The sequence below is a fragment of the Physcomitrium patens genome, chromosome 12 (genome assembly GCF_059467195.1).
Source record: "Physcomitrium patens ecotype Gransden chromosome 12, ASM5946719v1, whole genome shotgun sequence".
In the NCBI taxonomy this organism is placed as follows: Eukaryota; Viridiplantae; Streptophyta; class Bryopsida; order Funariales; family Funariaceae; genus Physcomitrium; species Physcomitrium patens.
In genome coordinates this window covers 4,959,994-4,974,204 of record NC_143421.1, presented here as the reverse complement: position 1 = coordinate 4,974,204, position 14,211 = coordinate 4,959,994, and the positions used below count along the sequence as shown (strand labels likewise).

The 14,211-nt window shown below is 39.0% G+C and overlaps 3 protein-coding genes across 3 annotated transcripts; 1 reads left to right on the top strand and 2 right to left on the bottom strand.

Annotated features, from left to right (window-relative positions):
• Nucleotides 1-940: 940 nt before the first annotated feature.
• On the bottom strand, nucleotides 941-2,583 carry LOC112289900 (uncharacterized). The gene is made up of 3 exons (XM_024535624.1): nucleotides 2,569-2,583; nucleotides 2,164-2,372; nucleotides 941-1,531 (listed from the first exon to the last, which is right to left on the bottom strand). Exons 1-3 carry the CDS (start codon nucleotides 2,581-2,583, stop codon nucleotides 1,321-1,323), a joined length of 435 nt encoding a protein of 144 aa, XP_024391392.1. The 3' UTR covers nucleotides 941-1,320.
• Nucleotides 2,584-6,610: 4,027 nt separating this feature from the next.
• Nucleotides 6,611-7,689, bottom strand: LOC112289395 (ribulose bisphosphate carboxylase small subunit, chloroplastic). The gene is made up of 2 exons (XM_024534568.3): nucleotides 7,247-7,689; nucleotides 6,611-7,011 (listed from the first exon to the last, which is right to left on the bottom strand). The coding sequence occupies exons 1-2, from the start codon at nucleotides 7,568-7,570 to the stop codon at nucleotides 6,784-6,786; spliced, it is 552 nt and encodes a 183-aa protein (XP_024390336.1). The 5' UTR covers nucleotides 7,571-7,689; the 3' UTR covers nucleotides 6,611-6,783.
• Nucleotides 7,690-11,718: 4,029 nt separating this feature from the next.
• LOC112289392 (ribulose bisphosphate carboxylase small subunit, chloroplastic) lies at nucleotides 11,719-12,764 on the top strand. The gene is made up of 2 exons (XM_024534565.3): nucleotides 11,719-12,130; nucleotides 12,364-12,764. Exons 1-2 carry the CDS (start codon nucleotides 11,807-11,809, stop codon nucleotides 12,589-12,591), a joined length of 552 nt encoding a protein of 183 aa, XP_024390333.1. The 5' UTR covers nucleotides 11,719-11,806; the 3' UTR covers nucleotides 12,592-12,764.
• Nucleotides 12,765-14,211: the final 1,447 nt, after the last annotated feature.

Sequence of the window (14,211 nt, the reverse complement as noted above, 5' to 3'; positions counted from 1 at the left end):
ATAGCCCCAACTTTAAATCTTATAATACTTACTTTTGATTCTTCAATGTCCCTTTTGAAGTTGCCAAAATCCTTATTATGATCACAAGCAGCCAGTAAAAAACCTATTCTGTATGGTCTTCGATCAATAAAGATAAAGAACTTCATTCCTAACCTTAATCTATCTATACCTTTTTTTATCCCTCCAAATAATATTCTTAATAGTTTGAATCTTCATTTTTGAGCTCATATCTTCTCTAATATTTTATATTAAATATTTAAATATTATATAATTTAAACACTATAATAAAAATATATAAATTTTAAAATACTTCTTTTTACATCAACTCTTTTTACATTAACCTAATAACCATTTTAACACACATCAAGATTCATAAACATATTCTATGTTTCAATTAATTTTTACATATTATAAGCAATTGTAGTACAACAATGAGCCATAAGTAGCTAAGCAAAAACTAAAATGTATAGACTATGGATTGTTAGGAATATAATGAATTTGGCCACACCAAAATTGATCTCAATTGTCTTGAGAAGAAGGTCATCCATATATAAAGAAGCCTAAGCAAAAAATATAAATTACTAAGGCAAGAGACAAACCTAAAAAGAAGCAACTAAAGAATATTTATTATAATAAAATCAACCATCTTACATCCAAACATGGGGTCTTACATCCAAACAAGGGATCTTACATCCAAACAAGGGATCTTGCATCCAAACAAACAAGGGATCTTACATCCAAACAAGGGATCTTGCATCCAAACATGGGTCTGCTTTGGACAAAAAAAGAGTCTATGAAGCTAGAATTTGCTCCCACCCAATATATTGATGCTTCATAGCTACAAACTTTAAATGCTTCACTTATAAAAGCCATCTTTCTTTTCTATCAAAAGATAATATTCAATTTTTCTCCACTCTCTTTTAAGTATATCATACCACCGTTCATCAAAAGTACTTCTTTGTGGAAATTGTATTAATTGATTAATCTTCATAATACAAAATTTCATTAATTGCATGCAAATTAGAACCTAGATTTGTGCATGTAGAGGAAAACCCATATTCATGAATTTTTCTCCTCAATGTCTCAAACTCCACACTACATTCCTAACTACCGCTACCGTAATCACTGCTTATTGTACAGCATCATGCCAGACTTCTCGTCCTGAAAATCCGCTTGGTCGTCGCCTTCTGCACCCTAACTCGGTCCCACCGGCTTCTCCGCTTCACAATCTTCCTAACCTCATGAATTGAATTGATAGCACTTCAACAGCACTACATAATCTACGCATCCAACTTTACAATGCTCATAGCTCACGTGTGTTCAACACAGCATGCGCCCCGCAACCAAAGACAGGATCATCCCAACCACGGGCACAATCATTGTCGGCACTGTAAGGACCCCGGCACCTTTCTCAGGTCCTGGGGCAGGACTGGGCGCCTGCGCATTGGCCAACACAGCCATGCTCAAAACGGCTGCAACAATGGTCACTGTGGACTTCAACATTGCGGACGCCATCTTCCTGAATCTGAATCTGTTCAAGCAACACACAAACCAGGTTACGACTGTGCTCTCACGACATTCCAAAACGTTCTTTCCACGACGCACACTCCCATAAATCACAACCCAATTCGTCCACACTCGGGTAACTATCAGTCGCCAAGTGTTGGAGCAAGTCCATTGGAATGAATTCCTCGGCCCCCTTCATCTCATACGTGCCCATCAAAGCAAAGCAATGTGGCCCGCAACCAATCCTGCGCGACCAAATACCCTATCTCGTCACAATTGCTCTTTTTCGGTCAAACTCGGCTCTCCAACGAAGGCTGCCAAAACTAAACCACGACGCCAGAACCTAACAGCGCGACGTTGGCCTCTTGCCTGCACAACTCGCCTTCCGATCAAACTGCCAACAACAACGACTCCATTTCACGACATGCAAAGAACTCCTGAAATCCGACACCACCACGTTCCACAAACTCCAAACCGATTCTGGCGTCACAGGATTCCACTCTCAGCTCCGACTCTCCCACAAAACCGCTTACCCACCTACCCACACTACCGGTGTCCATGACGACCATGACTCCAGCGGTTTCCAAATCCGATGCCCATCTACACAACCAACACTCACGCAACAACACATCATGAAGCGCACAACTGGACACCCACCTGTGACGGTCGCCTAAGGTCGCCTGAACCACCGCAAGATCTCCTCCGATGTGATGTGGAAGCGCAATACCAAGGGCAGCAGTTCGAGCTGTGATCACCGATGCGAGCAACAACGCGGGCGCAAGCGGAGGCAACGGGGGCAGCTGTAGTAGGGAGCGAGTGGACTGGATGCAGCTCTGGGGCTGGGGCGGAGGGTTTTGAAGAGTTTGCTACTCTCCGACCGGTCAATGGACGAGGTAGAGGTCGCGGCAATTGTCACGCGGTGGACCGGCTTCTTACGCGGAGGCAATGTTGTCCGAGCTGCGCTGCGCTAGTCTTTTTCCCTTTACAAAGTCGTTACCGATCAACCCTGTGCGCGTCGGTTTCGAGGGATAGGTACGCAGCAAATACTTCGCTTCATCGTACCTCAAATTCATCCATTCCAGGTAAGAATCTGGGTTCTGCCCAGCCCGCTGCCTATGGCATAAATAATACTGTGAGATTATGGCAGTGACTGTGTGTGTTGGTGGCAGTGACTCAGAGGGAGGGTTGGTTGCTTCGGGCAGGTCCAAGGTCCAATTTCGACCCTCTGCATGGTTGAATGTATATGCTATATTTTTTTTTTGTTTTACCGGCTTGTGCAGTACACATGCTTTGCTTCAATTGAAGATTACCGGTTTTGAGATCGTTATAGATCCCAAAGCACTGAGTAATATTTGTGGTTTTGTTTGCACTTGGTCCAAAGGATCTAAAATCGACAGTGAAGGTGAAGTTGAGTACATCAATAAAAGAGCAACAAGAATCTTGGTGGTATGATTTTACATATTTTTTTTGGCTCCAGAGGTAGAATAGACATTGTATATGGTATTGAGTGGGTGTCTACTAAGGTTTTGCCAATTCAATCATTTTGGAATGTTCACCATTGTGGTGCCAACTTTGCTAGGTATTTTGTATGGTGTATCAAATTACTCTTGTTGTGTTAAAATTGACATGAATGATATTAAAGAATAAAAATAATTTTTATTGTTGCACCAATTTTGTTATTTATAAACTTCTCAAAGGCATCTTTTTTAGAAACAAGTGCATCAAATTTTGCCTTTGGTGCAATATTATCACAAATAAGAGTAGATGACAAACTTCATCTTGTTACTTATAATTTAAATTTGTTTTAGCTATGAAGATCAACTACAAGATCTATAACAAAGAACTTCTTGTAATTATAGATTCATTTCAAGAATGGCACCATTATCTAAAAGATGCTTCAAATCCATTGATTATTTATATGTATATATATCATAAGAATCTTGAGTATTTTATATTAACACATGTTTTAAATTGTTGCTAAGTCCATTAAAGCATGTCTTTGACAAGATTTGATTTTAAGATCACTTATGAACCAAAAGAACAACAAGATTTATAAGATGTCTTTTGTAATTGTTCTTATCTTGTACTAAAAGAAAAAAGGTGCAAATTTTGATTGACAACAAAATATTTTTTTGAATTCAAAATACTTTCATCTTTAGGCAATCAAATCGACATTGATTGTTGATTCAACCTTTTCTTAAAAAAATTCAATCAAGTATGTCCTTAAATTTTTTTTATTCATTATATTGAAAATAAACTATCTAATTTTTATGATACTTCTAAGTTTGTATATATGAACAATCTACTTTGTTTTGAAGGACACTCATATATTTGAAAAGATAAAATACAAGTATATAATCTCTAAGATCATCACTACTTTATAGTTATATGACATTTTGAATACAATTGGACCTTAGAATTAATCTTGAAAGATTTTTGGTAGCCTCAAATGTAAAAGGTAAACAAAAGCTTTCTACACTCATGTGATATTTATTTAAAATAAAACAAAAAAATCAACATCAACTTTAAAAACTTTTCTAACTATTACATACACTAAGACAACCATGGACTTTTATTTCTATGGATTTTATCACAAATTATCAAATATCAAACTCTTATGAATCCATATTTGTAATAATACATTATTATATCTAGATGACACATTTTGTATTATGTACAAAATCTATCACAAGTGAAAAAATAATTAATTTTATTTTTTACAATATTTATTGTTATTATAGGTTGTTAAAAGATATTATATCAAATGAAGAGACTCAATTTGCATCCAAGTTTTGGAAAATTCCTTTCAAGATATTAAAGATAGATACAAAACTATTTTTGGCTTTTCATCCTTAAATTGAGAAAAAAATGGAATAAGTGAATCAAGTCTTAAAGCAATATGTGAGATGTGTCACCAACTACCATTAATATGATTGGACAACTTTTTTTCTATTGGCAAAATTTGCTTATATTAATACAATACATTCTTCTATTCAATATATATATATTATTATATAAATTATGGTTATCATTTGTGACTTGATATTTTTGACTTTTTAAATGTTAATGATCTTGTAGTGGAAGATTTAAAATATTATTTATTAAAGTTATATGTAACAATAAAGGTATAATTTAAGGAAGCTCAAAAATAACAAAAGATTAATGGAAATGCCTATTACAACAAACAACCTCAATTTTGATGTAGACAAGAAAGGATAGTTACTTTGTTGTAATATTAAGGTTAGTCATCTTTATGACAAGTTGGACTACTATAGATTTGGACCAATTTTTGTTTGTAAACAAATCAATCTAGTCGCATATTGATTCTATTTAATAGATTCTATAAAAATTTATTTTATATTCTATTTTTTTTTTTTTTTAGCCATACAAGACAATGAATATTTTGAAAAGAAAAATACCACCTCTTCTTGTAAATGTGCACAATAATTAAAAATCTGATATTAAAAAAATTTTACACTCAAGATAGCATTGAAATAAGCTAGAATATGTTGTGTATAGACAAGCATATGATATTAACAAATGCACATGGAAGCCATTCATAAATCTTACAATTATAGTAGAAAAGTTCAAAGCTTTTTATCAACAACATCCATCAAAAGCAAGATAAAGAATCAATTAATTTTTTGCTATGAAAAAAAAAGATGTTCAATGAAGCTTGCATTCTATTTTCTATCCTTAATTGTGATTTTTTTGTATTTGTAGTACTAAAGAGATGAAGAATTAATAACAAGCAAATTCAACTTAAGACCTATAGTTTATTGAGTTGTCAAAGAAAACATTACAATTGTCACAACCTGTAAGACAATAAAATAAAGATGAAGACCTTTAAAAATGACATATTTTTTCTTAAATAAATAGCAAGATACAACATGTTTGGTATCATGTCTTTGCAATAAACTTCTAATGTTTGGTGTTGTTATTAGAAGCAAAATCTATTTTTCATGGCATTCTAAATGTTTTGTTTGAAGGAGATTTTGAAGATATCATCAACAATCAAATATTAAGATAGTCTTCTTGTCTTAATATAGAACATTGTCAATAGTTGAGAGGACTTGTAAACTATCTTCAAAGGCAACAAAGATCAAAGTATGTAACAAATATAAGTTATTGTATCTTAGACTTTATTATGTGATCACCAATCCTTGTAGAACTTGTCCCTAAAAATGGAGCTAATGTCACAAACATATATATTTACTTCAATAATTACTTACATAATATGAGTTGATAGAAGTAGATAAAAATGATAATATCTTTCTAAAAACTACATATTCATTATTGTCATAAGACTAGATTTTACAATTACAAGGTTTAGTTGCAAAATAATGTACCAAAGAAAGTATGATATTTGGTACGTATTTTAAATGTAAAATGGTTTTGATGCCTACAAGGTCTAGACATTGCAAATCTCTACACAAAATAAATCCAATTTACAATGTTGATTTTTCATAAATTACAGTAAAATTATGCAAAATTTTGGAACATTTGTATTATCTTTCGAGACACTCTCCTCAGCTGCTATTCTGCACTCATTGCCATAACGTATTGATGAGGAATGTAATCTTCTACATCATTCTTAATGTAAACGATCTTCAGCGATCTTTTCACTACCTCAGCATATCACCTCCGGCACTGTAGACTGCCCGTAAATGTACACTCTGGACTGAGCACCTGCTACTTGACTTGCGCAGTCATGGTTTTCTCAGCAAGTGTGCACAGAGGCGTTCCCGGGGCCACCCTTAAACTATCCAGCTCGCCTATGAAGCGGAATAGACTCATACAGAAATAAACATACCCTGCATTAGTACGCCCACTGGAGCCCGTCCACTTGCCCTTCCACCTCCGATCATGTTCCTGGGAGTTCCTTAAGCCCTTTTCTCCTTTCAATCAACCAACACGCACAAAAACGTCCCATTACGCTGCCTCAACTAAAAATCATGTAACTTTGCACACCACCCCTCCCCGACTTCGATCTGCTCGCACTCCCGCGGAGGACTTATTCGGCACACGCCCATCCTCTGCACACGACAGCACACCTTCACCAAGCCACACCCTGGGAACTCACACCATGCCATCCAAACCGATGTTGCAAAAACGTCCACATTTAATCGTGTTCTCATTCAAAATTTGCCCCCACAAACTAAAACGCCGGCGCGGGGAGGGCACATCTGCCTTCCAACATCCACCAGCATCTACCTAGTCACTAACACTAACAACTCCAGTAGTTTCGACAAATTCTTCAGTCCGGCCTAGCTGCGCCTAGTTGGGCCTCGCCACCAAAAACCCGCAGATCTGCACCTGCTTCACGTTGTCGAAGCCCAACACGCGCACGTAGCACCCGGGAAACGTCGTCTTGCACTCCTCGATCTCCCGCAGCACCTGCGCCGAGTCCTGGCACCCGAACATCGGCAGCTTCCACATCGTCCAGTACCGCCCGTCGTAGTATCCTGGGGACGAGTTGTTGACGCGGGACACACCGTTCGAGTTCTGCTCCACCACACACACACCCACACCCACTCGTCAGCACACCGCCACCTCCCACACAATCCCCCCCCCCCCCCTCCCCCCCACTCTCCCCGACCCGCACACATCCCATCCACCCGCACCGCAACGCATTCCCCACATTGCCTCACCGCAGCTCCACCACATCCCCCCACCCCTCCCCGCGTCATGCACCACCCCCACACCACGTCGCACCCAAACCCAGCTCCCAATCACTTACCACGTCGAACTCCAGGCACGGGATCAGCTTCTGCTGGATCATGTACTCCACCTGCTTCGCGATGGCGTCGTCCGACAATGGGGGCAGGTATGAGAACGTCTCGAACTTGGTCATGCCGATGGGGTTCCACACCTGCATGCACTGCACCCGGCTGCCGTTCTGGACGGAGCTCAACGTCTGCGCGTTGCCGGAGAACAGGGTGGCGCTCTTCAGCCCGGAGAACGCCTTCACCGACGTCGCCTCCGAGGTCGACACGCCCGACGACGCTGCGCCGAAAGCAGCAGCAGGGGCCACGGCGCTGGAGGCGGCGACGACGGTGGCCATCGCTCTGAACTGCTGCAACTGCGATCCGGTACAAGACACGTCGTGGAAACGTCAAGCTGCTGTGCTGCAGAGAGATTGATACAACTGGAGATGCCGGCACAATCAGCCGCCGTGGTGTTGTGTAGGAAATGGAGCGCAGTGAGAAGCCCACATATGTGCAACGTTGTCCATGAACGGGGTTGCAGGATTCGCCGCCCCGGAGATGATTGGCTGATCCATAAGCCGGGGCAGACATGTGGACCAACATCCCGATTCCCAAACTGGGGAGCCAGACGAGTCCGTCCAGAACCATTCCGCTTGAACCTGGCGTTCATGGGGGCGTTGTGCGATTCGCGGTGGATATTGATTGCCGAGTCTTTCCAGCATCCTCCCAGCACTTTGAAAATCCGTTGTTTCTGTGTGCCTCGTTCATCCCTTGCGGGCTCTTTTTTGTCCTCCAGACCATATTTGACGCTCTGAACCCAGTTGCAATCTTGTCTAGCGACCAAGCTTACTGTGGTTCATTTTTGCTTTGGTTGAAGTTGGAATTATGTGCGGTGGTAGTATTTGCGTTTGGTATTGCTCCTAATGCTTTGAGCATGTGGAGTTGTATGAGGTGGCAAAATTAGCTCTGCACTATTTTTGATGATATCATCTTGATATCATCCAGATGAATAAAACATGTAATATATTTTGAACTTCATTGCAACAAAGGAACAGGAACATTTCTGGAGGAAAAACATAGTTAAAATGTAAGGCTACTCTCAATCATTCACCAACAACACTTCACACGCAAGTGCTCAAGCTCAACCATTTAGGATTGGGCTTGGATGGAGTCACATTAATAGGTCTACATCAATATTTGACAACCCATACTAGAAAAAAGAAAAATAAGAACAAAAACAAAAATAGTAGAAAAAAGAAAAATAAGAACAAAAACAAAGGTAGTAGAAAAAAGGGGTGGGGTGGGAGGAGTAGTAGTAAATGATAAGGTCACACTTTTTTGGATTGTAAAGTTTCATAAGTCAGTTTGCAATGTCATTTATACATTTTAAAACTTTTACATACTTCTACATTTGATGGTTGGAAGTATCACAAAACTCTCTATTTTCGTATCAACCATATAAATATTAGTTATGCAATAATGTCCAAGTTATGATTAAAAAAATAACAATATATAATTACATGTAGGAATTATTACAAGCTTTTTTTTGTTTTAAAATATAAATATTATATATATATATATGTATATTTTTGAGAGTATATATGGTAGAAGAGACCAAAATATACAATGTTTATTAGCACATATTTTTATACATTTATTACAATCTTGTATATGAATCTATCAACATTCTATGTTTTGGTTTATTTTGTTCTATTTTATTTTTCATGCTTTGGAATTGCAATTCCAACTACCAAAGTAGATTTTTTTGAGAATTTTGTCAAATATTACAATACTTATATCATCAATCTAAAGCAACAATTTTATTTATCAAGTAAAGAAAAATATAAGACCAAAGAAGACACACATAATATACAAAATACAAAAAAAAATGACTAAAAATGCTTGATAATTTTTCTAGAGCACTAATAAGTACCTAACTCCACTTATAGTATAATTATAAAATGATCAACAAAGATTAACATGAAAAAAGCTTCTAAATACTTTAATCTTTTTTTTGACATTATTCAAATAGTTGGTGTTGTTGTTGTTGTTGTTATTGTTTTGTAGGTAACAATTTGCCAAAAAATATTAGTTAAATTCGATCAAAGAAGTTTGGATTTACTCTTATACCACAAGACATATTTATTGTTTACTTCATAAGATCCTTCATCTAGACTTCTTCTTTGAATAATCCCTAGTTCATATTCTTGTTTATCTCACAAATTTCAAAAAGCATCTTATCAAAAATTATATTATTCTAATTATACATCCATGCTATATCAAACCACTAGAATAGACTACACTTGTAATAAAGTGGTGGAAGTGGCTAATAGAGTGTGCACATGTCATGCATAGGTAAAAACCACCACTTCAAACATGAATAACATTCTTCAAAGATGGTCATACTCAACAATTGCAAAAACATCAATGGATCCCAAATTTGTAGATTGTATATTTATCAACCATTAGTTGGTATGGTACATGTTTGGATTCTACCTAACAATCTCAATATGCCAAGGCTAGTTGTACAAATATCTATAAATTAGGCTTAAAGATGGAGCTTTGCACATGCATGCATTGCATGAGATTGCCCTTGCATATTAAGGTTGACATTTATATATTATTGGAGAATAAGGTAGTGTTCTTTGATCTTAAGATTGCCTTTACTAATAATATTTCTAAGGTCCATGTGGTGGACAATGTTGCAACACAAGCAACAAGGGCCACATTGGTAGAAGCAATGACCATGCAATCCATTGCTTAAGATTGTAATGCATGTTCTATTGAATTCCAACCAATCTTCAACAATGACATTGATGCAATAAAGAAATACATGCACAAGGTTCCTTGAATATAACTTTGTAAGAAGAGGAATAGTTGAAATAGAACAAACTAATAGAGTGCAAATCATGCAAGTTTGTAAACGATTGACTAAAGATTGTAGAATGGATCCTACAAAAGAATCTTTGCATCATCTATGGCAAGATGAGTTGCTTGACTAAGATGTTGTGTGGATAAAAATCCTTGAAGCCTTTGTGTATTTTGTCATTATTATAGGTCCAAGGTCATCAACGAATTTGGAATGATTCTTTTGACAAAAGATAAGTCTCCAAAGATGTAGGTGCATTTATTGGTTGTTACTTTGTGAAATTCTTTGATGCATTGATGTTTTGAATTTTCATTGCCTTAGCGAGCGTAGATCCTTACATGGTTGTGCCATCTTTCACACACATGTATAAGTCATGTGTATGCATTGGCATTCTTGCACACACCACAATCATTAGTTGCAAGATGCTCATCACAATATAGAAAGCCTACATCTATGGCATCATTTCAAAACACATGCCTTGGATTTTTATGAAAAAAGTGAGAGTATTTGGTATGATATAAGAAGGTGCAAGAAATTTGTCATTGTAACAAATATGTATTGTTTATAACTTACCATTTATTTGTGGATGTTAAAAAGATACTTGAGATAAAAAGACATATATATTTCTCTAGGACAATGTCATTTCTAAAATACATGAATCTTTATTATCATATCAATAAATTTTCTCAACTTGTTTTTTATTCCAACAAAATCTCATTCAAACACAAATTAAACCTTACACACCATGTAGTATAAAAGTATGTATATTCCATGAGAAGATCAAGGGTGTTTCATTTATTTGTGGATTGTTGTACAAAAAGTACTGCAAGTGTCATTTACATTGGATTGTGTGTTTTGGAGACGTCTAATGGCTAGGATTGGATTCACTCTTGTTATCACAAGCATTGCAAAATATGCAAGTGTAGTTGCATCTTGTGGCAGTTGGCACAGGCTATTGCTTCAACTGTACTTGGCCTTCAACTCAACTCAAGGCTTTAGTGTAGACTAGTACGGGAGCCACAACTTGCCTTTCAAGTAATTGGGTAACCATCAAACCACAAGCAAGCGTGGTTTCAGCAACAACAAGAGCACGTCCTTTGGCAAAACCATCCCACAAACAGGACTCACAAGTCTTGTAGAATGTGGGCTCATCGTGGGAAACAGGTAGTTTCACAACACAACTTCCACCAGGAGTGGTAGTTTTGGCAAGCATCACAATCTGTGCAAGTTGTGTGAAAGAGATAAAAAGGCAGTGGTGGGAAAGGCGAGGAACCACGAAAGGGTATGCGAGGGAGAGAGAGGGACAGTCTGAAAAGGACGCACCGGAAAGAGAGGATGAGAAAAGAGACAGTGAGCTCCGCAGCGGGGTGCACAGTAGTGCCGGAAGGAAAGGATGAGCGGGGTGTTATCTATCGCTGTGCCATCCAACGGCGGGGAGATCGGAGTGTCCGCACGCCATGAATTGAATGAAGTATGTTGCCGAAAAGCGAAAGTTGCAACCGCACCCCAACCAACCCTTCCGAGGTCCAAGCTGTGGACAGCGTTGATCATCCTCCACGTGGCCGTCGCGCTTGGATCCATCCGGTGGTACAAAAACACCAACACTCCGTCCGAGGCTCCTCAGGCCTTTCAAGCAAGCAGCTCGACTCGACTGTTGATCATCGCACGGGTTGGGATCTGTGAGTAAGTGAGTGAGTGCGAGCGTGCACTACATCTGCTTGCAATGGCTTCCGTCGTCGCCGCCTCCAGCGCCGTGGCCCCTGCTGCTGCCTTCGGCGCAGCGTCGTCGGGCGTGTCGACCTCGGAGGCGACGTCGGTGAAGGCGTTCTCCGGGCTGAAGAGCGCCACCCTGTTCTCCGGCAACGCGCAGACGTTGAGCTCCGTCCAGAACGGCAGCCGGGTGCAGTGCATGCAGGTGTGGAACCCCATCGGCATGACCAAGTTCGAGACGTTCTCGTACCTGCCCCCATTGTCGGACGACGCCATCGCGAAGCAGGTGGAGTACATGATCCAGCAGAAGCTGATCCCGTGCCTGGAGTTCGACGTGGTAAGTGATTGGGAGCTGGGTTTGGGTGCGACGTGCTGTGGGGGTGGTGCATGACGCGGGGAGGGGTGGGGGGATGTGGTGGAGCTGCGGTGAGGCAATGTGGGGAATGCGTTGCGGTGCGGGTGGATGGGATGTGTGCGGGTCGGGGAGAGTGGGGGGGAGGGGGGGGGGGGATTGTGTGGGAGGTGGCGGTGTGCTGACGAGTGGGTGTGGGGGTGTGTGTGGTGGAGCAGAACTCGAACGGTGTGTCCCGCGTCAACAACTCGTCCCCAGGATACTACGACGGGCGGTACTGGACGATGTGGAAGCTGCCGATGTTCGGGTGCCAGGACTCGGCGCAGGTGCTGCGGGAGATCGAGGAGTGCAAGACGACGTTTCCCGGGTGCTACGTGCGCGTGTTGGGCTTCGACAACGTGAAGCAGGTGCAGATCTGCGGGTTTTTGGTGGCGAGGCCCAACTAGGCGCAGCTAGGCCGGACTGAAGAATTTGTCGAAACTACTGGAGTTGTTAGTGTTAGTGACTAGGTAGATGCTGGTGGATGTTGGAAGGCAGATGTGCCCTCCCCGCGCCGGCGTTTTAGTTTGTGGGGGCAAATTTTGAATGAGAACACGATTAAGTGTGGACGTTTGTGCGATACCATTATGGATGGCTGGTTTTGTTCTTGTTCGCGGTTTTGTGTAGCGGACATTGTGTTCCGACTGATTTGCTGTGTCGTACGAATTCCTGCCGAAGTTCGTCAGGGGTTGGTGTGCACGGCTTTAATATTGTTTGTAGGGGCTGTTTCATTGCAAGGTTTGGCCGTTGTTTGATTGAAAGGATGTTTTGGTTGTAAGACTTCTCCGTTGTGTATTTGAAATGGGCAATGGAACAATCATCCGTTCCGTGGACGATCGTTAGGTTTACTTACCGACATTGGATTCCAATATCCAGCGGTGGATCAGTGCCCATTTCCTCTGTAATTAATTTACATAATTTGTAAATGTGTACACACACCTCTGTATACGATTTGGTATGAGTTGCATGCACTATGAAATACGTACTTTAATACAAAAAAACAGCCAATGTACAAGCCTCTGACAGTATTAGCGAGACCAATCCTGATCATTAATTGCACACACCTACTTAGAAACGCATGTCACAAGTACCTAAATTTTTTATAACGTACGGAATGTCATCCTTTTTTAAATTTGGGAACCCTAAACAATTCATAAAAAATCACAAGAAATTCGGAGTAGAATTTTTTGACAAGGATCAATGGCTTGTATAGAAATTTCACATCAACATTGTTTTTTAAGCAAAGAAAGTATGCATCATTGATATTAAAGTTGAATGCTAATTGATTATGCCACCTACTTGGAATAAGTGTGAAATTCAAGAAAGAATTGACTTATGGGATGAAAAGAATGTTAATACTAGAATGCAAATTAGTTTTGGAATATTGCCACATTGTCATATTACTTGAAGTATTGCTTGAGAATGCATTAGGCACTTGGTTGTGGAAAGTAAATTAGAAATTGCAACAACAAAATCCTAACAATTTTAATAGAATATTAAATAAATTCCAACTAAAGCTTAATAATTCTAATCAAATTTTAATAGCCAAAGAACCTCAAAAATACCATAAGAGCATAGTTTTGTGCCTTGAGGCCTGATTTTATGCATAATTCATAATGATACTTCTTCAAATATCAATTCTTGATTTTTTAAGATAATTTTTGTTAAAACTATTCTAACTTTCTCTTAAAGTTAATTATATTATTTATTTTTTTAATCTCTTTATTTTTTCTTATTTATAGTTATACAAAATAAATAGAAGCCTCTTATATAAAAAGATAGCATTAACAATAAAAGTTTTTACTACCTTCCTATCTTTTATCCATGTTTTGCTATTATATTTTTCAACTAGGCTCTTCCATAATAAAACCCATATTTTTATTTTTCACCATATAATTGTATTATAACACAACAACATATTATATCCAAAAAAGTAAGTTATTGCATTGCCAAAGCAATGTGAAAAAAGCTGCAATCAATTTATATTTAATATGTTGCATGGTGTGACCAAAAATTGGTCCAAATCT